At 41.8% G+C, this 24,130-nt stretch overlaps 1 protein-coding gene across 1 annotated transcript in view; it reads left to right on the forward strand.

Annotated features, from left to right (window-relative positions):
- Positions 1-24,130, forward strand: part of Fat4 (FAT atypical cadherin 4) — a 168,535-nt gene that overhangs the window by 124,213 nt on the left and 20,192 nt on the right. The window contains exons 8-10 of the mRNA XM_070022562.1: positions 4,522-4,772; positions 6,757-11,106; positions 22,469-22,573. Of these exons, the coding sequence (XP_069878663.1) occupies positions 4,522-4,772; positions 6,757-11,106; positions 22,469-22,573 (4,706 nt within the window). The remainder of the gene's footprint in view (positions 1-4,521; positions 4,773-6,756; positions 11,107-22,468; positions 22,574-24,130) is intronic.

Consider the following 24,130-nt stretch of genomic DNA (forward strand, 5'->3'; position numbering starts at 1 on the left):
CATGTTAGGTGTTTGTGTATGTTATGTTCCCAATTTATCACTTTTTAACAATTTCAAAAGGTGTCCTTTTCTTCACTTTCTATACGTTGTATCTCCATTTAGGAGCTAATCTTGAAACAATGTTTTATTTTAGATCTACTAATCCATGTCTGCTTTTTAGTTTGTCTATCCATTTAACTATCAAAATATATAGATGGGGTATGATACATTATATATAATAGATTTTATTTTTTTCTGGTCTATTTCCTCTTTATTGAAGATTATTGCAGTTCTTTTGTACATTATTTATTTATTTATTTTTTAAGGGGTAGGTTTATTGAGTAGACCTGCTGGGACCAGGCAAGGTTGGCACTCCACGTGGCTGGGAAAGGCCTGGGAATGAGAGAGAGCTGAGAAAGAGAGGAAAGAGAGAGGAAAGAGCTAGAAAAGAGCAGAGAGAGCAGGGAGAGAGCAGCGAGAGAGCAGAGAGAGAGAAGAGAGAGAGCAGAGAGAGAGCCAGAGCAGAGAGCAGAGAGAGCAGGGAGAGCTAGAAAAGAACAGAGAGGATATTTATTTATGTTTATTGTGAGAATACCATACAGAGGAGTTACAGTATCATGGGCAAGATAATGAGTACATTTCTTATCAACCATTGTAGCCTCCTCCTTTGTTTCCCCTTCCCATCCCTTCCCATCCTTCCCTCTCCCCCGCACCCGATCCTCCCCCCACCCCCACCAAAGTTGTAAAGTTTGTTTTTGTACATAATGACTTGTACATCTCATTGTTGCAATGGGTCCACCTGTATCCCTAGTTAAAAGATTGTTTTTGCCCTTCCCCTCCACAAATTATACCAACATCAAATACAGTGAAAGTATGGATTATACCATGGGGGAGGGACATACAAAGCAACATAGAAATCATCTTATAAATATGTTAGAAACAATTGCATGAAAGGAAAAAAAAACAAAAAAACCCATTTGAATACTTATCTTGGGGTTCATTCCCCTAACATCAACTTTATAACTACACCCTACATATGTTCTTTTATGTATATAAAACTAGATTTTGGAGTGCTTACCATGTGTCAGTTTTTTTTTTTTTTTGCCAATTCCTTTTCATAAAAGAATTCCATCAATACTCCCAATGAATATAAATGCGATCACTACTTTATAGACAGAGAAAGCAAGAAAAATGGTAAGAAATTTGATGAATTTACATGTTGTTGGTGAGGTTAACCTTATGCCCAAGTGAACTGTGTATAAAAGTTCTGCCTCTTCATCATTACTCGGTGACAATATTCACCCAGCAGTGATGCTAAGAACATCCACTGGAGATGACTTACCCGAACGAATTCAGCATAAGAGTCTTAGGGTGGTGACTACTCTCAATCTGTGTATATTATTTGAAGCAGCAATGTCTTACTGTTCAGCAAGTAGGTGAACACATTTGCTGATTTGCATTGAAGTAAAGTACTGTAAAGCAATACTACATTGATGTACCTTAAGCAAGAGTGCACTGCCCTCAGCCCTCATGTACAGCATAGCTTTTCTTTACTCAAGCCCCTCAGCTGAGTTAGACCTTCCTCACAACATAGTGTAATGGGGAAATTAGCATGTTGAAGTCATAAAGACAGAAATTGGACTCCATATGTGCCATTTATCTACTGTGTATTTCTTGTTAATTTTCCTTAGATTTAGATGCGGTATGTACAAAACAAACAACAAATGAACAATCAACAAAAAAATCCAAAGCTGAAAATAAGTCCTTAGGCTAATTGGGAGGGTTTTGGTTTTAGGCTAGTACTAGGGCTTGATTTCAGGGTCTGGGCTTTGTCCCCAAGCTTTTCTGCTTAAGACTACTGCTCTTTCACTTGAGCCACAATTCTATTTCTGACTTTTTGAACATTTATTTTGGAGGTAGGAATCTTATGAACTCTCCTGCCTGTGCTGATTATGAACTGCAGTCTGTATATTGCAGCCCCCTAAGTAGCTAGGATTACAGGCCTGAGCCACTGGTGCCCAACTCTCATTATGAGTTTTAAATGTGAGAATATATAAAATATATATTTTATATATACTTATGTATAAATATACATTTATATAAAATTATTTAATATAAATAGATGTATATATAATCTCTATATAAATTATATTCTAGGCTATATATACATATATGCATATTCAGTATATTCAGTATAAATTAAAAAGTTATCAACATGATGGAAATATTTAAAGATCATCATCGATGTGTTTAACTGTTAAGAAGATATCACAGTACAATCTAATAAAGTTTATAGCTTTACAATAATAGATAAAGTCTATAGTCATGAGAAGTGAATCAGCTCCATATATGAGAGGTGGCTAAAACCTGGACATAGGTTGTAGCTTAGAGACCATTTACAGAGGTGTTTTTACTTCTTTTCAGTCATTATTTTAAATTAAAACTATAAATGTGCAATCCTGTGGTGATATATACTATCTCAAAAAGGTCATAACTATTTTTATCTTCAACAACATTTAAATATGTCATCTGCTTTTAAGCAGAAAATCATATTAGCTTGCACAATAGCATAAAATAAAAAATGCAAATTTATAGAATAAGATTCCCAACCAGGCCCTAGTGGCTCACTCCTGTAATCCTATTCAGTGTCTGAGATCTGAATATTGTGGCTCAAAACCAGCCCAGACAGGAAAGTCCATGTGGCTCCTATCTCCAATTAACCACAAAAAGACAGAAGTGGAAGTGTGGCTCAAGTGGTAGAGCACCAGCCTTGAGCAAAAAACTAAATGAGACCACAAGGCCCTGAGTGTAAGACCCACTAATGGCAAACAATATAAATGTTCCCTGATTATATGATTATTTGCCATTTGCCTTTCAGTCCATTGCTGCCTCTATAACACAAATTTGCATATTTTATTATTCATATTTTTTGGTGCTTGTAAATTTTTAGGCAAAAAACTATTGCTTTGAACTTTGTTGTCAGAAAAGTGTTAGAACATTCATAGCTTTAAGAATATCTTTTTAATTATTAAATTACTTGATAATGTCTACATCTATTGATAGCAGCAAGATTTTGATTTTTAGCTTAATAAAGAAAATAGCTACCATTTATCAGGGCAGTCATTGTACTTTGTAGAAAGCCATTTCTGGCCTAGGAAGTGATTCTGCCCTTTGGCTGTGCCCCAAAGTATTAAAATCTGTGCAATGCCTAGTGTCTCATCAGAACTGATGTCATTTCTCAGCTAAACTCCTTCTTTCCTCCTTTTGGGGGTTATACTTTTTTAGGAATTCTATTTTTTAAAAAATCAGCTCCCAACTTTCAGTATTTCAATAAAATATGGTAAAACACTAAAATGCTTGTTTTAGACTGTGAGTATAAGAAAGGAATGAACACATCACAAGATGAACTCTACTTTCTTTCCTGAGTTTCTATGAGACAAGTCCTCTTGCTACCAAAACATATTCTTAGCTCTATCTAAAACACCAATATCTTTGTTGCTATAAAGAGGAAAAGATGTTAAGTACATCTATTTTCTTCTTAACCTCCATAAATGATTTTGATCCTTTGAGTTGAGCTGCTTTTTATTTATTTATTAATTAATAGCTTAATCTCTGGGAATCTCATCTCAAACACAGCACCATAAATAAGTGCAGATAACTTTATTCTTCTAAAAGAAGAAAGAAGATATTCTCAGTGGAAATTCTTTCTGGCTAACCAGTCTGGCTAGCATCAAACTGTCCATGAAGGTGTCAAATTCTCCTGACATAGCCATATGAGGAATGACCAATGAGAGAATTAGTATACAGGAATGTCTCTATGTAAATAATTGGATCGTTAGCTGCTCTGAATGGACAGTACTGCCAAATATAGTGTTTTGTCTTTAAAGAATAAGATCTTCAACTGATTTCTCCTGGTTTAACATGGTGTACAGCAGAAAAATAATTTTTAAGCTTGATTTAAAAAATATTCATTTGTGGGCTGGGAAGGTTGCTCAGTGGTAGAGTGCTTGCCTTGCATGCATGAGGCCCTGGGTTCAATTCCTCAGCATCACATAAGCAGAAAAAGCCAGAAGTGGCACTGTGGCTCAAGTGGTAGAGTGCTTGCCTTGAGCTGAAGAGCTCAGGGGCAGTGGCCAGGCCCAGAGTTCAAGCCCAGAATTGGCAAAAATAAATAAATAAATAAAAAATAAAAAACATTCATTTGTAATCTTGGCCACTCACCACAATACTAGTACAAAAGCCATAACGTATACTTCCAACCACATTTATTTAAAATACAGCACTGTTCTGCGTTTCTTTTGTGTCCCTATATGCCTTCACAGACCTGAAAACCTTTCAGAGAATTGTTTGAGGTCACTGGGCATTTTTTAAATAAATGCTGCCAATGTTATGGTCATACAAAATTTGAAGTAGTCATCTCATATTCCTGCACTGTGCTGTGATCTCCTCTACACTTCTGCCTCCATGTTTAAAGCTTCATAAAGAAGACGTTACAATCTTGTAACTAAAAGAATGATTGCCTCTCTCTCATCTCTGCTTTAGTTACAGCATCATGGGTGGAGACGCTCAGTTCACCATCAACCCATCCACAGGACAAATCATCACCAGTGCATTGCTAGACAGGGAAACCAAAGATAACTATACTTTAGTGGTGGTCGCCAGTGATGCCGGGTCCCCAGAGTCTCTCTCCAGTTCCACCAGTGTGCTGGTCACTGTGGCCGATGTCAATGATAATCCACCAAGATTTCAGCACCATCCATATGTCACCCACATCCCATCTCCTGCTCCACCAGGTAATTGACTAAAGCCAAGGCTCCATGGAGATAGGCAAGCTGTGCATCAGATGTTTCCTATGAGCATTTTTTCCATTATTTGTGTTTCTGAAATAGCGTACTTTTAGAAATCCTCTAAAATTCAAATTGTTTTTCCCAACAATATGGAAGACAACTTGAATTTCATTCTAACAAATCGAGTCCTTTAACTCCAAAGTTTTATAAAAGAATTTAGAGATGGTTGTGATCTTTATCTTCTATTGAGTACATATAATTCCTAAAAAAGCCACATCTTCCATATTAATGTATGGTAAATGTTTAGATATTACTTTCTAGTGGATATAGGTTCTGCCCTAAACTATACTTAAATGTGGAGAGAATTTTCTATTTTTTTCATGTCCCATCTGGGAGGTACTAGATATTCAAACATAATGGTTCATTGAAAACAAATATTTCTTCAATACTTTATAGATGCATGAAAAAACTGTTTAATAACTGGATAATTCAAAATGATACATATTGTTAGTCCAGTCTTGCTGAAAGAAAAAATTTGATTAGCCTCTATAAATGGCCATTTAAAAAATTAAAAACATCTGTATTATTTTACCTTTTATATGTAGTCTGATATCACTTACTCACAATGACATACTCTCAAAAACTGTGCATCTTTGCTTGTATTGTTTTTTGTCTTATCTTCTTCGTACTGGGGATCAAATCCAAGATGGTACATTTGTTTGGAAAATACCTTGCCACTGAGCTACATCTCAATCCATTCTGATTTAAACAAGAAAATGTACTAATATAGCTTATGTTTGCTTAAAAAGAATTTAAATTGGAGGAAAGGATTTAGTTTTCCTTCTCTTAGTGATCTTTGATCTTCTCAAGTTGAGAATGGCCTAGTCAATGCCAATTGAAAGCACCATATCTGTGAACTCATGTGCCAACTATCTGTCCAAAAGAAATGCCAATGGCCAGTTCTGTGTCCCTCCTGAGAGTCTTTAGACAAAATGGGGCTGGCAGGCATGATTCTAATTGCATCCGATGTGTGGTCATGCAGTGCGGAGTCTCTCACATAAAATGAGGGTCCTTGTCCTCATTACATTTGCATTATTAATAAGTATTCCTAGCCTTTAAAAATAAATTTAAGATGTTTCACTTTGTTAAGTATCTCTTCAGTGAGAGTGTTTTGACAGAGTGTCTGCCTGAATATTTTAAAGATGTCCTCAAGGAAGATTTTCTTCTGCCTGAATATTTTTAAAATATGTCCTCAAGGAAGATTTTCTTCATATTTCTGCTAAAATCTGTTGCCTTGGCATGTAGTCTATGTACTATGTTTCGAAATCTAAATTAACTATCCTTCCTTGATTTCTATTTCATATTACTTTATAATTAGTTTGATTTTATATGTACATGTTTATATACATAAACATGTATTTAACTGAATGTATGTATATTTTATCTCCATATTAGAGTACCTCAAAAATCAAAGAATTTGGATCCCTGTAACAGTAGTAAATTTATGCAACATTTTTGTTGACAAGATGGTGTATTTAGTAATACCAAGGCATGTGAAGGAATCTCAGAGCACAAGAACACTTTCACACCAGTTGATGGCACTTGGCAGAGCTCACAAATTACATTTTGGGCTGGGGGCATATTCTCTTAGGTGTAGATTTTCTCCAAGGAGCCATGATTTTGAATGATTAGCCAGTTCTCTTTCCTGTGCTTCTCTCAAAGGCACACTGAAAAATATGATATCCAGCAGACTGTGTGGGTTTCAGTGAGAAAATTAAAGGTCATTCTCTGAAAGCTATCATTAAGCAGATTTGATTTGGGAACTTGAGAGAAAATACTGGCGATGCTGTTCTCTGTAGAGCATGAGGCAGGAGAGCGTTTGCAGTTCACAAACTGGCCGTGGGTGTTTCATTTGGATTTCACAGGATTGTAACTGTAAACTCTCCATCACCTCCTTTTTTTTTTTTTTTTTTTTTTGCTTTTTCAATAGGGGCCTTTGTCTTTGCGGTGACAGTCACTGATGCCGACGTGGGACCTAATTCCGAGCTGCATTATTCCCTCTCAGGTGGACACTCTGAGAAGTTCCGCATTGACCCCCTGCGCGGCGCCATCACCACAGCTGGGCCACTGAGTGGGGTCTCTGAGGTGACCTTCTCTGTGCACGTGAGAGATGGCGGCTCGCTCCCCAGGGCCGACTCCACCACGGTGACCGTCAGGTTTGCCAACAAAGCAGATTTCCCCAAAGTTCGAGCCAAAGAACAGGCACTGGTGTTTCCCGAGAACCAGCCGGTGGGCACCCTGGCCACCACGGTCACCGGGTCCTCCCCGCGGGGTGACGCACTGTCCTACTACATCGCCAGTGGAAACCTGGGCGGCGCCTTCCAGATCGACCCGCTGACCGGCCAGGTGTCCATCCGGCGGCCCCTAGACTTCGAGCGGACACAGAGGTACGTGGTGTGGATAGAGGCTCGAGACGCGGGCTTCCCGCCCTTCTCTTCTTATGAGAAACTGGACATCACGGTCTTGGATGTTAACGACAACGCCCCCACCTTTCGAAAAGACCCCTTTGCAGCAGCTGTCCTCGAAAACCTTTCTCCTCGGACAGTACTCACCGTCTCTGCGGTGGACAGAGACAGCGGGCCAAACAGCCAGTTAGGATATGAGATCGTGGACGGGAACGCGGAAAACAGCTTCAGTATCCACCACGCCACCGGGGAGATCAGAAGCACCCGACCCCTAGACCGAGAAAAAACCCCCCGTTACGTTCTCACCGTGAGATCCTCTGACAAGGGCTCTCCTTCCCGGAGCACCTCGGTGAGAGTCGTCATCACCGTGCTGGATGAAAACGACAATGCCCCCAAGTTTTCCCAGATCTTCACAGCCCACGTTTCGGAAAACTCACCTCTGGGATTCACTGTGACTCGGGTCACGACGTCCGACGAGGACATCGGAGTCAATGCGGTCAGCAGGTACTCCCTCACGGACCAGAGCCTCCCATTCTCCATCAACCCCAGCACCGGCGACATCGTGGTCAGCAGGCCTCTAGACAGGGAGGACACGGACCGCTACCGAATCCGCGTCTCGGCGCACGATTCCGGGTGGACCGTGAGCACGGACGTGGCCATCTTCGTGACGGATGTGAACGACAATGCCCCGCGCTTCGGCAGGCCCTCCTACTACCTGGACTGCCCCGAACTGACGGACGTGGGTGCCGGCGTGGCGCGCGTCTCGGCTGCCGATCCTGACGAAGGGGCCAATGGACAAGTGGTTTACTTCATTAAGTCTCAGTCTGAGTACTTCAGGATTAACGCCACCACCGGGGAGATCTTCAACAAGCAGGCCTTAAAATACCAGAACGTCAGCGGCATCGGAAACCTGAACGTCAACAGACACAGTTTCGTGGTGACCGCGTCGGACCGGGGCGCGCCGGCCCTGCTCAGCGAGACCACCGTCACCATCCGCATCGTGGACAGCAACGACAACGCACCGCACTTCCCCCAAGACCGTTACTTCACCCCGGTCACCAAAACCGCGCGTGTGGGCGCCAGGCTGATCCAGGTCACCGCGGTGGATGACAAGGACTTTGGGCTGAACTCCCAGGTGGAGTATTTCATGTCTGACCACAGTAGGTCGGGGAGGTTTACGATGGACAGAGACACAGGGTGGATTTCTGTTGCGTCCTCGCTGATTTCCGACTTGAACCAGGATTTTCTGATCACAGTCACCGCGAAGGATAAAGGAAACCCTCCTCTTTCTTCCCAAGCTACGGTGCAAATAACTGTCACTGAAGAAAACTACCACACACCTGAATTCTCCCAGAGCCACGTGACGGTCACCGTTCCCGAGAGCTACGGCGTCGGGGGTGTCATCAGGACGCTGTCGGCCAGGGACGGGGACGCGGCCATGAACGGCGCCATCCAGTACGGCATCTCCTCCGGGAACGAGGAAGGCACTTTTGCCATCAACTCATCCACAGGGGTGCTGACCTTAGCCAAAGCCCTCGATTACGAGCTGTGCCGGAAACATGAGCTGACCGTCAGCGCCGCGGACGGAGGCTGGGTTGTCAGAACCGGCTTCTGCCGTGTGACCGTCCACGTGGCAGACGTGAATGACAATTCTCCGGCTTTTGTTCCCGAGGAGTATTTCCTTACTGTTCTGGAAAATGCCCCGAGTGGGACGACAGTGGTCCACCTGAACGCCACGGACGCGGACTCGGGGATGAACGCCGTGGTGGCATACAGTGTGCAGGCCTCGGACAGCGACCTCTTCATCATCGACCCCAACACCGGCATCCTCACCACCCAGGGCTTCCTGGACTACGAGACCAAGCAGAGTTACCACCTCACCGTGAAGGCCTTCAACGTGCCGGATGAGGACCGGTGTGGCTTCGCCTCCATCACCGTCCAGCTGGAGGGCACCAACGAGTACGTGCCGCGCTTCGTCTCCAAACACTACTACTTTGAAGTCTCCGAGGCGGCGCCCCGGGGCACCGTGGTGGGGGAGGTCTTTGCCAGTGACCGGGACCTGGGCTCCGACGGCGAGGTCCATTATTTAATTTTTGGCAGCAGTCGAAAGAAAGGCTTGCAGATCAGTAAGAAGACAGGACAGATCTACGTGTCTGGGCTTCTGGATAGAGAGAAAGAAGAAAGGGTGTCTTTGAAGGTGCTGGCCAAGAACGCCGGCAGCATCCGGGGTGCGGATGTGGACGAGGTGACGGTGAACGTCACGGTGCTGGACGCCAATGACCCACCCGTGTTCAGCCTGGACGTGTACCGGGTGCAGGTGAGTGAGGGCGTCCCGGTGGGTACGCATGTCACCTTTGTCAGCGCCTTCGATGCTGACTCCACGCCCAGCTGGAGCCGCTTCTCCTATGTCCTGGGGCCAGGGAACGAGCAGGGCGCCTTCTCCGTGAACCCCCAGACGGGGCAGATCACAGTGACGGCCGAGCTGGACCGTGAAGCCCGCCCCGTGTACAACCTCACAGTCCTGGCCGTGGACTCGGGGACACCGCCGGCCACGGGCAGTGCCGCCCTGCTGGTCACCCTGGAGGACATCAATGATAACGGGCCGCTGCTGGCCATCAGCGAGGGGGAGGTGACGGAAAACCAGCGGCCGGGCACCCTGGTGCTCACCCTCCGCTCCACTGACCCCGACCTCCCGCCCAACCAGGGCCCCTTCACCTACCACCTCCTGAGCACGGGCCCCGCCACCAACTACTTCAGCCTGAGCTCAGCTGGGGTCCTGAGTACCACTAGGGAGATCGACCGAGAGCAGATTGCCACCTTCCGCCTGTCGGTGGTCACCCGGGACTCGGGCATCCCACAGATGTCCTCCACAGGGACAGTGCGCATCACCGTCCGGGACCAGAACGACAACCCCTCCCAGCCCCGTGCCCTGGACATCTTCGTCCACTACTTCGGGAAGGTGTTTCCGGGCGGGATCCTGGGCTCGGTGAAGCCGCAGGACCCCGACGTGCTGGACAGCTTCCGCTGCACGCTGACCTCGGGGCTCACGGGCCTCTTCAGCATCCCCGCAGGTGCCTGCGAGCTGAGCGCCCAGCCGCGCTCCTCCGACGGGGCCTTCGACCTGACGGTGCTCAGCAGTGACGGCCTGCACAGCGCAGTGACCAGCAGTGTCCGTGTGCTCTTCTCCGGCTTCTCTAACGCCACGGTGGACAACAGCATCTTGCTCCGCGTGGCCGTGCCCACCGTCAGGGATTTCCTGACGAACCATTACGTGCCTTTCCTGCGCACCGCCGGCTCGCAGCTGACAGGCCTGGGTACCGCTGTCCAGCTCTACGGGGCCTACGAAGAAAACAACAGGACGTTTCTCCTGGCAGCGGTGAAGAGAAACAGTAACCAGTATGTCAGTGCCAGCGGCGTGGCCACCTTCTTTGAGAGCATCCAGGAGGTGCTCCTGCGGCAGAGTGGGGTGAGGATCGAGTCTGTGGATCACGACGCCTGCGCCCAGGGGCCCTGCCAGAACGGGGGCAGCTGCATCCGGAGACTGGCCGTGAGCCCTGACCTGCAGAGCCGCGAGAGCCTGCCTGTCATCCTCGTGGCGAACGAGCCCCTCCAGCCGTTCTTCTGCAGGTGTCTGCCGGGGTACGCGGGCAACTGGTGCGAGACAGACATCGACGAGTGCCTGCCGGCCCCGTGCCACAATGGTGGAACCTGTCACAACTTGGTGGGGGGCTTTTCCTGCAGCTGTCCAGAGGGCTTCACCGGGAGGGCCTGTGAGAGAGATATCAACGAATGTCTGCCCAGCCCTTGCAAAAACGGGGCCATCTGCCAGAACTTTCCAGGAGGCTTCAACTGTGTTTGCAAAACTGGATATACAGGTATGAACCTATTTCACTTCTGTTCCTCAAACCCAAGACTTTAGCTATGTCGGGAATAGTAATAACAACAACAACAATAATAATAATAATAAGTTTTTGTATTTGTGTGTGTGAGAGAAAGAAAGAGAAAGGGGTGGGTGGAGAAGAGAGAACTCAGGGCCTCAAGTTCTCACAGTCAGCTTTCTTGCTCTAACACTTGAGCCTTGCTCCAGCCCAGCTTCTTACTGGTTCATTGGAGAAGGAGACTTGAAGATTTTTTCTACTCAAGCAGGCTTTCAATCTTGACCCTCAGATCTCAGTTTCCTAAGAAGCTAGTATGAGCCACTGGGTGAATTTTGTCATTTTAAAATATCATTTCACCATAGTGAACATAATCATAAATATTTTCAAGCCTTCACTGTTCTTCAAATGTTGGTCTGCTCGCTTGATATGGGTTGAAATTTATTTTCTTCTTACAAGAAAACCTGTGAGAGAAGGGTATTTTCAAGCTTTCAGACAGAAGGAATTTAATGGATAGAAAAGTCCACTATGTGTTTGAAGGATGATACAGTTAATTCACAGGACTGTCTTAATTCAAGTCTTTACATAGTTCACTCCAGAGTTTAAATAGTGTATTTAGTGTGTTCTGAGCAGTATACCAGTGGCTTACACCATAATTCTAAGTACTCAGGAGCCTGAGATCTGAGGATTGAGGTTGGAAGCCAGCCTGGACAGACAAATTGAAGAGACTCATCTCAAGTTAACCAGCATAAAGCCAGAAGTGAGCCAGGCACTGGTGGTTCACATCTGTAATCCTAGTTACTCAGGAGACTAATATCTGAGGATCATGGTTAAAGCTAGCCTGGGCAAGAAAGTCTGCAAGAGTCTTATCTCTGCTAAACTACCAAAAAGTCTAGAAGTGGAACTATAAATCAAGCGGTAGAGTGCTACCTTTGGGCAAAAGAATCTCAGGGACAGTGCCTAGACCCTAAGTTCAAGGCCCAGGACTGTCACAAACACACATAAAAGCCAGAAGTAGACTATGACTCAAGTGGTAGAGTATCAGCTGCGAGTAGAAAAGCCCAGAAAAAAATACAAGGCCTTGATTGTAAACCTCTGAACGTCTGTAAAATAAAAGGTTAAAAAAAAAGGAAAAAAGAAATGTCTTCCTAAAAGAATTCTTTAAATTTGAAAAGATTTTTGTGTGTGTGTGTGTATATATATATATATATATACACATATGTGTGTATATATATATACACATATGTATACATATATATGTATATGTATACACACACATATATATAATATAGATAGATAGATACATACACACACCTGTATAAATGTGCTATGAGATCAGCATGTCAGCATTCTTTTTCAACCACCTCCCAGAGTCTTTCTTGGCTAGGAATTAATCACTGAAGACTCTTTATTCTATTTGTAACACAATACACTTACATACATATATGTTTAGTGCAAGTTTGTCTTTAATCTCAGGATGAAGAAATGGGGATGCACTTTACTTTCAAAGGGAGCAGGAATCGGCTCTCTGCTGTGTGCACGGCACCGAGAACTGAGCCCATTGAACTCCTGGCATGTCTCTTTCTAGCTCATTTCTTTCTTTGTTTAATCTTGTGTATTTTTCTAAATGCAGTATCTTAAACTTTTAAGACTGCTCTTTTTACCATCATAGACAGATAGATGATAGATAGATACATGACAGATTGATAGACACACATATAGATGATATAGATAGATGAAAGTGATTATGATTATTGAGAGGTTATATACAGAACTGCTTTCAAACTCTTGGCCCTGTAGACACTATTACATTGCATTCTCAGAGCTCTGTGAGATGGATATAATCATTATTCTCCTTTCAAGGAAAAAAACCCACTGCTGTTAGGGGATTAAAAGAGATTAAGGGAGTGCCTCCAGCTGGGGCTCAGAAAGTGCCCATCAGCTGGAGTCTGAAGCCCTGGCCTTTGTATGCCCATCACAGCCCCACTTCCTCCCTCACTGATTTGTGCTTGCTATAGAAAACCAGAGTGGAATTCTTAGTATTTTATTTAAAAAATCATGTGTCCTTTCCCCCTCCCCCTCACATTCCCCCCCCAACCTGTGTGAGAGTGTATTGGATAAAGCCTGGTCCAGGAGGAGGTGTTAGATGGCAGGAAGTAGTGTGCAGAATCTCCACACTAAGTGCAGAATCAGAGAAATCGCCAGTGATGTTAGCAGAGGCACACTACTTGTCACCTCCCTCACTTCAGGGGGTCAGGGAGAAGAGTTGCTGCCTTTCTCTTCCACTGCCATTCACTGCTCTTTCATTGGCTGCCTACAAGCCAATGGTGCACTGGAAAGAGGCAAGGGAGAGGAGGACTGGTGCATTATTCTATTGTGCAGAAAGAGAGGAAAAATACCTGTACAGAGAGATACAATATGTGAGCCAGGCCCCAGCAGCCAATGCTTGTGATCATAGCTCCACAGGAAGCTGGCATCCAGATTGAGGTTTGAACCTAGCCCAGGCAGAAAAATCTGCAAGGCTCCATCCCCAAAATAACCAGCAAAATGATAGGCTGGAGGCATGATTCAAGTAAGTGTGAGATCTCGATTTCAAACTCCAGTTTCAGGAACAGAAAAACAATAATAAGGAAAGATGATATCTGTCATTAGGAAAGATATTAAAATTCCTATTTTAATTGTAGGAAATGGACCTACTTCCTCAGGGTTAAACTTGCCATGAGTACACCATAAATTCTTTTTGTAGGAAAGGTTATTTGAAGTCAAGCATTAGTTCCACCTACTTCTCTAAGTTCATTTCTGTCTCCATTTGCATAGCTGGAGATAAGCCAGATGATCAGCTATTATATAAACAAGTATAAAATCAAATGACTAGGGCTGGGAAAGTGGCTCAGTGGTAGAGTGCTTGCCTTGCATGCATGAGGCCCTGGGTTTGATTCCTCAGCACCACATAAGCAGAAAAAGCTGGAAGTGGTGCTGTGGCTCAAGTGGGTAGAGCACTACCCTTGAGCTGAAGAGCTGAGGGACAGTGCCCAGGCCCCACAACCAACAACAACAACAAAAAAAAAATCAAATGAGTAATGTGAATCTTACATTTAAAAAATTATATACTTCATTATTTCAAATTCCAACCAATCTAGAAAAACTAGCAGATAAAGTCGGATTTCTTTTCTTTATTTTGTAATCTAACAGAAAGCTTGATAATAAGCCAGATGCTAGCAACTCATGCCTGCAATCCTAGCTATGGAGGTGATTGAGACCTGAGGTTCAAAGCTGGCCTAGTCAGAAGTTCATGGGGCTCTAATTTCCCATTAGCCAGCAAAACAAAACAAAACCAAGGAAAAAACTCACAAAAATGGAATTGGAAGTATGACTCAAATGGTACAGCATCAGCTTGGAGCACAAATGCTACAATAGAGCACTTGGGCCTTGAGTTCAAACCATAGTCCTTACACACAGAAAGAAATAGGGGGTAGGGTGGGAGTGGGGAGGGAAAGAGGGAGAAATGAAGAAAGGAAGGAAGAAAGGAAGAAAAGAAGGGAGGGAAGAAGGGACAGGAGAGAGGGAGGAAGGAAAGAAAGTAAGAAAGAAAAGAGAGAGAAATTGAGGGGAAGTAAGAAAGAAGGGGAGGAAGGGAAGGAAGGGAAGGAAGGAAGGAAGGGAGGAAGGAAGGAAGGGAGGGAGGGCGGGAGGGAGGGAGGGAAGGAAGGCAATTCTCAGGTAGAAATGTATTAAGTTTCTACACTTGTTTAATGGTCTTGTCAGTGTGGTTTCTGATGAAGCAAAGCATATTAGCCCCCAGCTAGAATCACAGGGTAGCACCACTAAGGAAGATGGAGCTCATAGCACCAAAATATCTTCAAGAGCTGCTCACAAGACAAATTCCATGCTATATTGAAATGTGACCTACAAAATGAATTTTGGAAGAATACCATATTAGACTTGCTCTATTTTAATTTTTTTAACTGACATAGATTAATTGAATGTATTTGTTGGGAATTAGAAGACATTAGGTTAAGTGACATAAACCAGGCACAAATAGGCAAATATCACTATCGTGTTCTCTCTTTACTTGGAAGTTATAGATCTGTACATAGGCCTGTAATTACTGGGAAGTGGAGTGAGAAGAGGAGGGTGGGTAATAGGAAAATATTCCTGGTATTTATGTTAATTTCACATTAGGGCTTAGTGGAGTCTTATCTCTTCAAAGTTTGCATATATTCACGAAGTATTTTTGGTCATCAGAATTATTTTAAATCATATGTATTTTTTTTATCATATTCTACTTTTACTTGTGGACTTTTGCTTATATTTTTTCTATGGGTTTTTAGTCTATGAAATTACAAATCAAAGCTGCTTAGATGTTTCTGTGACAGCCTGGGTCTCAGCCTCTCCTTCTATCTTGGTTTGTCCCTGTTACTCTGTCTCACTGTCTCTGTGAGTGTCTTTCGGTGTCTCTCTGGCTCTCTCTGTCTCTGTCTCTGTTTCTCTCTCACACATACCAATGCATATAGTATGTAAGTACAGTGGACTGAACTTCCCACAGGGAGTGATTGCTTGCTGTACGAAGATTTTGCATGAAAAGCATCTTGTAAAGATACAAATAGGAAGTGGGCCAACTGTGTCCCATGCCTATAATCCTAGCTACTCAGGAGGCTGAGATCTGAAGATAACAGATGCCATCACTGGCAGGAAAGTTTGTGATACTCTTATCTCCAATTATACAAAAATAAAGGAAGGAAGGAAGAAAGAGAAAAGATAAGAATCCAGAAGATAAGTATGGCTCAAGTGGTAGAGTGCTAACCTTGAGTGAGAAAGTTTAGGGACCCTTAGGACCCACTCCAAGCCTGCACCAAAAGAAAGAAAGAAAGAAAGAAAGAAAGAAAGAAAGAAAGAAAGAAAGAAAGAAAGAAAGAAAGAAAGAAAGAAAGAAAGAAAGAAAGCAAGGAAGGAAGGAAGGAAGGAAGGAAGGAAGGAAGGAAGGAAGGAAGAAAGAAAGAAAAGAAAGAAAAAGAAAGGGAAGGAAGGAAGGAAGAAAGGGAAGAAAGGGAAGAAAGGGAAGGAAGGTAGGAAGGAAGGAAGGAAGGAAGGAAGGAAGGAAGGAAAGAAAAGGAAGGAAAGAGAAAAGGAAGGAAAGGGAGGAAGAGAGAAAAAATGATGCAAGTACAAAGCTAGCTGCTCGTGGCTCAAGCCTGTAATCCCAATTACATAGGAGGCTAAGCTCAAGGATCTCAGTTCAGAGCCTACCTGGGCAGGATAGTCAGTGAAACACTTCTCTTCAATTAACCACCAGAAAACTCTCAGTGGTGGAGTTCAGGCCTTGAGCAAAAAACTCAGGGACAGTGCCCAGGCTCTTAGTTCAATCCCTATGACTGACAAAAAAAAAAAGGTCAATATGGAGCTGTGGCTCATATTGTAAAACCCTGAGTGAAAAAGCTAAGTGAGAGCACCCAGGCCTAGCACCAAAAAGGAAAAAAAAAAACTATGAAAATGAAAATTATAGAATTCAAACTTATGAAGGAATAAAATGATTATATTTCTTGTTTTTATTCCTCAAATTTTTATTTTTGAAAGCTTTTTTTGTGTGACTATGGGAATACAAAGTATAGAGCCAGTGACTTAGAGAGGGGACTTAGAGTCTTAAAGAGGGGAGAATTTGTATAATTTAGTTTTCTGATCTTTTTCTTTCTTTTTTTGGTGCCATAGTACTTCATTTATTTATTTTTATTATGTATTTTTATTGTAAAGATACTGTACAGAAGGGTTACAGTTACATGAGTGAGGTAATTGAGTACATTTCCTATAGAGCATTGTTATGTCCTCATTTGTTTATTCCCCTACCATTCCTTCCCTCCCCGATATTTTCTAACTGGAAGAAAAAAAATCAATTTAAAATAATGAAAGTGTGACATAACTAGTAAAAAAGAAGAATTTCCTATAATTTCACTGTTAAATCACTAAATGAATCTTTGATTGGCTGTTGCACAGAGGATTAGAAAAGTTTGCTTTAAAGCCTGTCCTGGTGGCTCACACCTGTAATCTTGGCTACTCAGAAGGCTGAGTTCTGGAGGACTGCAGTTCAAGGCCAACCCAGCTAGAAAGTTTGGTAGACTCTGTCTCCAAAATAACTAGCAGAAGGCAGGCTGAAGGAGTAATTCACATTGTAGAGCACCGAGCTAACCTAATAAGTAAGCAGAATGAGTGCAAGTCTCTATGTTCAAACCACAGCACTGAAAAAAAGAAGAGAAAAACAGGAGAGAAAGAAAGCAAGAAAGTACAGAAAAGTAAAAGGGTCATTATGGTACACAAAATAGAAAATATGAAAGAGATTTTCATAAAATACCAAAAACTTTGTATTTGTAAATATTAATGTCTTTTGGATTCTCATACCCCAGAATTCCAGGGATTCTGGCAAGAAAACATGGGCCTAATAAGTATAAATGCATGTGTCCTGCCCTGCACAAAGTGAATGTCTTGTGCGCAGTGTGTCCAGTTAGGAAGATGACGTGGGGTGTGTGTCTGCCTCACCCCCTCCACTGTCTGGGGCCTCCACTGTCAGGGGCTTCCATGTTCTGTGTTCTGCACTGGCACCTACGAATTAGGATTGTTCATAAAGTGAGGGTGCAGAGACCTCTGACCCCCTGTTTCCCGGCTCCATGGGCTGTATGGGAGGTGTGGGGTGGGACCAGGCCATGAGCCAGGTGAAATCTTCGCAGGGTCTCTAGGAAGTCTGCATTTCCAGGGAAGATGGATTGGTCCTTTCATCTCCTCTGTGTCCATTGGCAGAATAAGTGCTCATCACCTGACTCCTGGGGTTCAGAGTCACTGACAGGTTGTGTGCAATGATTTCTCTGAGAAGTCTGTAAAACGTCTACTCTCATGAAATGGAAGACCCATATAAGAACTTGGATTTATTCATTTGCTTGCTTGCTTATTATTTAGTAGTACTAGGATTTGAACTCAGAGTTTTGTGTTTGCTAGGATATTACTCTACTACTTGAGCCAGGCCTCAAGCTCTTTTGGTTCTGGTCATTTATTTTTGTGCCAGCACTGGTGCTTGCGCTTGAGGCATGAGTGCTGTCCCTTAGCTCTTTTGCTCAAGGCTAGAGCTCTACCACTGGAGCCACAGCTCCACTTCTGGAATTGGACTTTTCCTACCTGGGCTGGCTTGCAGCCATGATCCTCAGATCTCAGCCTCCTGTGTAGCTAGGATTACAAGTATGAGTCACCAGCACCTGGCAACCAAAAAATTCGATTGTGAAAGTTTTATGTGATGACACAAGCCTGTAATCCTTATCTGTCTACTTGGGAGACAGAGTTCAGGAGGTAACAATTTGAGGACAGCTTTGTGTGTGTGTGTGGGGGGGGGGTGGTTCACTGGACTCCAATTGCTGAGTAAGGTGGTGCACATCTATTGTCCCAGCTCACAGAGTGCACAAGGGTTAGGTGCTGAGGTTCACATGGTCATGCCAATGATTCAGTGAAGCACAAACAGGAGGGTCACAGTATGGGTTGGACATTAAGCACTAGACCCTGAGTTCAAACTCCACTACACCAAAAAAATAATGTCAGAAACCATATAATGTTTTTAGCACAATGTTTAGATGAACTAAATACTTTGTTGTTTGTTTTGGGTGGTTCTTGACTTTGTAGTCAGGTCACATGCCTCCAGCCTAGCTGTTTGCTGGCTGTTGTGCAGATTGAGTCTGGCAAATTTTTCTGCTTGAGCCAACCTCAGATTTTGATCCACCAGATCTCAGCCTTTTGAGTATCTAGGGTTATGGGTATGAACCACCAGTGCCTGGATGAACTAAATATCTTAAAAACACCTTTCCTAATAATGTGAAATATTTAGCTACTGTGTAAAAAATAGCTACTTTCTGTCAAATTAAGTTAAGTGGTCATCAGCATAAATCTGTATAAAATCTATCGTGGAGTTATAGCTATTAAAGTAATTAAGATGGGCTGGGAAGGTGGCTCAGTGGTAACGTGCTTGCCTTGCATGCCTGAGGCCCTGGGTTCAATTCCTCAGCACCACATAAGCAAAAAGGAAAAAAAAGAATACTATAATAAAGTAATTAAGATATCTTTTTCTAGATAAAGAGTTAGGGAGAACTGTATCTAGATAGATACAGATATAGTTACCTATCTATAGAGATATAAACTTCTATAGATATATTAATACAGATATAGATGTATCTGTTTAGATAGCTTAATTACCTTTTAATGGATGTGATTCCATAATACTTCCTTTATGAAGATTTATCCTTAAGACCATTTAAATGAATTTGGTAGCATCTACTCTTCACACTGCCTAAGTGTTTCACATTATTATGAGTTATTATCAAGATATTTAGATAACTATACCTGTATCTATGTCTATACTTATTATCTATTTATATCTATATATTTACCTAAATAAGCAGGTAGAATAATAAATATCTGGGTAGAATAGTAAATATGTCTGTAGATAGGTGTGTAGGTAGACAGATAAATAGATAGACACATTTTTAATACTTCTAAAAGAAATTTGCAGAATACAAAAAGTATCTTAGTTTTATTAACTTATGTGGAAAATATGTATTCTCTCTTAAAACAGGAGTCCACAATGACTATCTTGATGAAAATAATGAGAACAGTTAGTCTGAGGGGCCTACTTTCTCTCTGTGGGGGTGACACTAGTGTTGAATTAACATAAAAACTTCACCTCCCTAAGAAACAACTTTGGTGTAAAATCCAACACAAGACTTATGTGAAATTATCTGGCCTCGTTCTCACATTGCTACCATCCTTTAAACCTAATTTCTCTGCCTTCTAAATTAAGAACCTGTTTATTTTCATGGTCTCCCCTTAGAATAGCAGGGTATTCTAAAATTCCATAGCTCAGTGTTTTCCCCAGCAAAGGTTACCAATTACATTTATAATGGAAAATGTTTGCCTGGGACCCGATGACGTACAGAAATGGGCTTACTTAGCACTGTCATGAGGCCTGACTCACGCTTATAATTTCGGAGCAGAACAATTGTGGTTACAGAATACAACCACAGAAACACAACTAAGTGAAAAAATAAAAATAAAAAATCTTAGGCAATGTTTACAGCAAAGTAATTGTGATACAATGTATTCTAGTTGGGCATGTAAAACATGTATATCACGTATATGAATTATTTGTGCAATTATTTTTTAATTTTACTTTTTTAACTTCAAAAGTTTGTACAAGGGATTACATTTTAAGGTGGTCATTTAAGTGTTCAGGGCTTCTGGATCAGTCTTCTCTTCTATCTCTTCTATCTTCTCTTCTATCATTCTACCCCCCACCTTGTGTCTTCTTTACACCCCGAGACTCATTTCACATTTCCAACTTCATTTTTGGAAAGTGGAAACAAAAACTATAGTCATTAAAAGCTTCATATTGATCAACATTTACTAGATAAGACCTGTAGCATCTGACTCTTTCTTGGAATTGGAAAACTAGAGATTATATTAAAAAAATCAAATGAGCTGGTACTGGTGGCTCATGCCTGTAATCCTAGCTACTCAAGAGACTGAGATCTGATGATCATGGTTCAAAGTCTGTGAATCTCCAATAAACTACCAAAAAAGCCAGAATTGGAGCTGTAGCTCAACGTGGTAAAGTGCTAGAGCCTCAGCAAATGAAGCTTAGGGATATCATCTAGGCAAGCCGAGGGCCAGCAATAAACCCAAAAAATAACAAAACAATACAAAACAAAAAAACTCAATGCAGGTTTTTATTTTATATGTATTTTATTCATATACTTAAATATATAAATATATGTACAGTTTTGTGTGTGTATATAAATAAATTTCTGAACCTTTATTTATATATCACTGATAATACAATATATTTTAAGTTACATAAAGCAAAGAAAACCAAAAAGGACTCATAACCTAAATTTTGTCTAACAAGCAATCAAACATTGTCTTTACTTTGAAACATGAATACACAGGCATAGGACCTGCATGGGTTGGTGCCATAGTTTCATGATCTTCAAGCAAGTTATTACTGTCTTAAGTTATTGTTGTTTCTCCACCTTCGCTCAGAAAGTGTACTCATTTCTTCATTATGGATTACTTCCCATAAAGTGGAAATGCCACATCTCAGTTTGCTGCTTGCTTTACACACTGGATTCCAGAACAAACAAGACATGGATTGATTTGATTTGATGCACCATGAGAGCTGGGTGTAAAGTGGGTCACACTTGTAATTCTAGAGTCTCAGGAGGCTGAGCGCTGAGGATCCAGATTCAAAGCTGCCCAGGGAGAAATGTTTGTGAGACTCTTATCTCTAATTTATCAGCAACTAGTTAGCAATGGAGGGGTGACTCAAGTCATAGAGAGCCAGCCTAGAACAAAAATTACCAACCAGGAATGTAAGGGAGTTTAAGCCCTGGGTACTGCGTGTGTGTGCTTGAACACACACACACACACACACACACACACACACACACACACACACACACACACACACACACAAAATGAAGTATGAGAAAAGTCTTTGCATACTGGAAAATATAATACCTAAGTGTAATTTCAGCAAAAAGCAAAATATGGATAGCTCACAATGAGCAAATTAGCAAGCATTTCAATGTATGTTTCATGTGCTTCCTTTTTATTTATTCTGTTTCCAACAGGGTTTAGATAAATAACAGTCCTTTAGGGGGAGGAAGATAGAATTTCACAAGCTAAATATGTCTTCTTACTTTTGAGAAAGCCAACTCAATGAAATCTACCCAGTGAAAAAAATTAAAAGTCTCACCTCTCAATCTATATAACATAAAAGATGCCAGGACACCAACAAAGACAATAAGTTAGTGAAACTATTTGAGTATATTCACTATGTCATTTTCAGGAAGTTAGAATTTTCCCAAGATGTTGACTTATGTTGTTTTCTAAATATGAAGCATATCTTTCAAACAGAACACCCAAATAAGATTTTTGATATTATTATTTTGATTCTTCATGTCAAATAAAATGTTCTTATGTTTCCTTTCACTCAGACTAGAGTATTACATAGAGTTACATTGTGAGCCAGGGGCCAGTGGCTCATGCCTCTAATCCTAAATCTGAGGATCGTGGTTCAAAGCTAGCCAGGACAGCAAATTCTATGACACTTTTCAATAAACCAACATAAAACCAGAAGTGGCACTGTGGCTCAAGTGGCAGTGCACTAGCCTTGAGCTGAAGAGCTCAGAGAGAACTCCCAGGCCCAGAGTTCAAGCCCCATGACTGAAAACAACAACAACAACAACAACAACATACACACACAAAAAAACATTGTGATCATATTAATTTATGTATAACTTTTTTGAAAAAAAAAACAAACAAATGTAATGTATTTTAGGGAAAATGTGTGAATCATCAGTCAATTACTGTGAATGCAACCCGTGTTTCAATGGTGGCTCTTGCCAAAGTGGCATGGATACATACTACTGCCATTGTCCGTTTGGTGAGTACAATTTGTTTTTAATACGTAAATATATATATATATATATATGTATATATTTTAAGTTTGTAATTGTTATTATAAAGGTGATATACAAAGGAGTTATAGTTAGTTACAGATGTCAGGTAAACAATACATTTCTTTTTGGACGGTGTTATCCCTTCCCTCACTCTCTCCCAGTTAGAATTTGCTTTTTAATGGAACAGGGAAAATTGTTCAGATTGGTTTGAGGAGGGAGGGACGTGGGGATGAGGGATAGTGGTGGAGGGGATAAGTCTGATTAAGATACATTATATATATAGATGAACATGTCAAAATTACAAAAAAAACCTCGTACAAATAATTGATGCTTAAATGGGGGGAGGAATAAAATAAAATATCAATCTAGCTGTCTCCTGGTAGCTCATATCTGTAACCCCAGTTACTAAGGAGTCTGAGATCTGAGGATTAAGGTTTAAAGCCAGACCAGGCAGACCAATCTGTGAGACTCTCATTTCCAATGAATGAGCAGAATGCTGGAAGTGGAGATGTGTTTCAAGTGGTAGAGCACCAGCCTTGAGAGAATTAGTCAAAAGAGAGGATGAGGCCTTAAGTTCAAGCTCCAGTATTGGCGTAAATAAATAAAATATTTTGGCACACAGGCCAACAGCTTTGTTTCCTTATAGTCATCAGTAATTAAGAAGATACTGTTTTACACAGTGATTATAAAAATATAAAATTATTATTTTTTCTGTTGTGGGGCTTGAACTCTGGGCCTGGGTGTTGTCCCTGTGCTCTTCAGCTCAAAGTGAGCGCTCTACCTCTTGAGCCACAGCACCACTTCCAGTTTTCTAGTGGTTTACTGGAGATCAGAGTCTCACGGACTTTTCTGCCTGGGCTGGCTTTGAACCATGATCCTCAGATCTCAGCCTCCTGAGTAGCTAGGATTACAGGCGTGAGCCACCAGTGCCCACGTAATAATATAAAATCTTAAATATTCAGCACTTTAAAAATACTATTGGATATCCTGCTTCAGTTATTTCTAGAAAACAGATCAATTCAAGAAAACTGAGTCTCATTTGTCTCTGGGAACATTGTTTTTTTCCAAAGATTTACAGATATTTGTTTTTAGTCTACAACTTATTCATGAAATACCCCTCTGAGACTATTTGACATCATTGTCTATTTTTAATCTCTAGAAACAGTTAACATAGTTCTTTGCTTTTTCTTCCATTAATTAAACTACATGTATTAGAAGGGTTTAGTCATTTGACATTCATTTTTATGAAAGGCTCTTATTAGATAATTTGGGTAGCTAAGAAAGATTTGTATTTAGAGTTAGGCACTGGTTGCTCATGCCTGTAATCCTAGCTACTCAGGAGTCTGAGATTTGAGGATCAAGGTTCTAAGCCAGCTAGGGCAAAAATGTCTATGAGAGTCTTAGGTCCAATTAACAAGCCCAAATCTGGAAGGATAGCTGTGGCTCATGTGGTAGAGCACTAGCCTTGAGCAAAATAGCCATGTGAGAGCTCAAACTACTGAGTTAAAGCACACAGACACAAACACACACACACACACACA

The sequence above is a fragment of the Dipodomys merriami genome, unplaced genomic scaffold, assembly GCF_024711535.1.
Source record: "Dipodomys merriami isolate MVZ:Mamm:240054 unplaced genomic scaffold, mDipMer1.0.p SCAF_15, whole genome shotgun sequence".
NCBI classification, from domain to species: Eukaryota; Metazoa; Chordata; class Mammalia; order Rodentia; family Heteromyidae; genus Dipodomys; species Dipodomys merriami.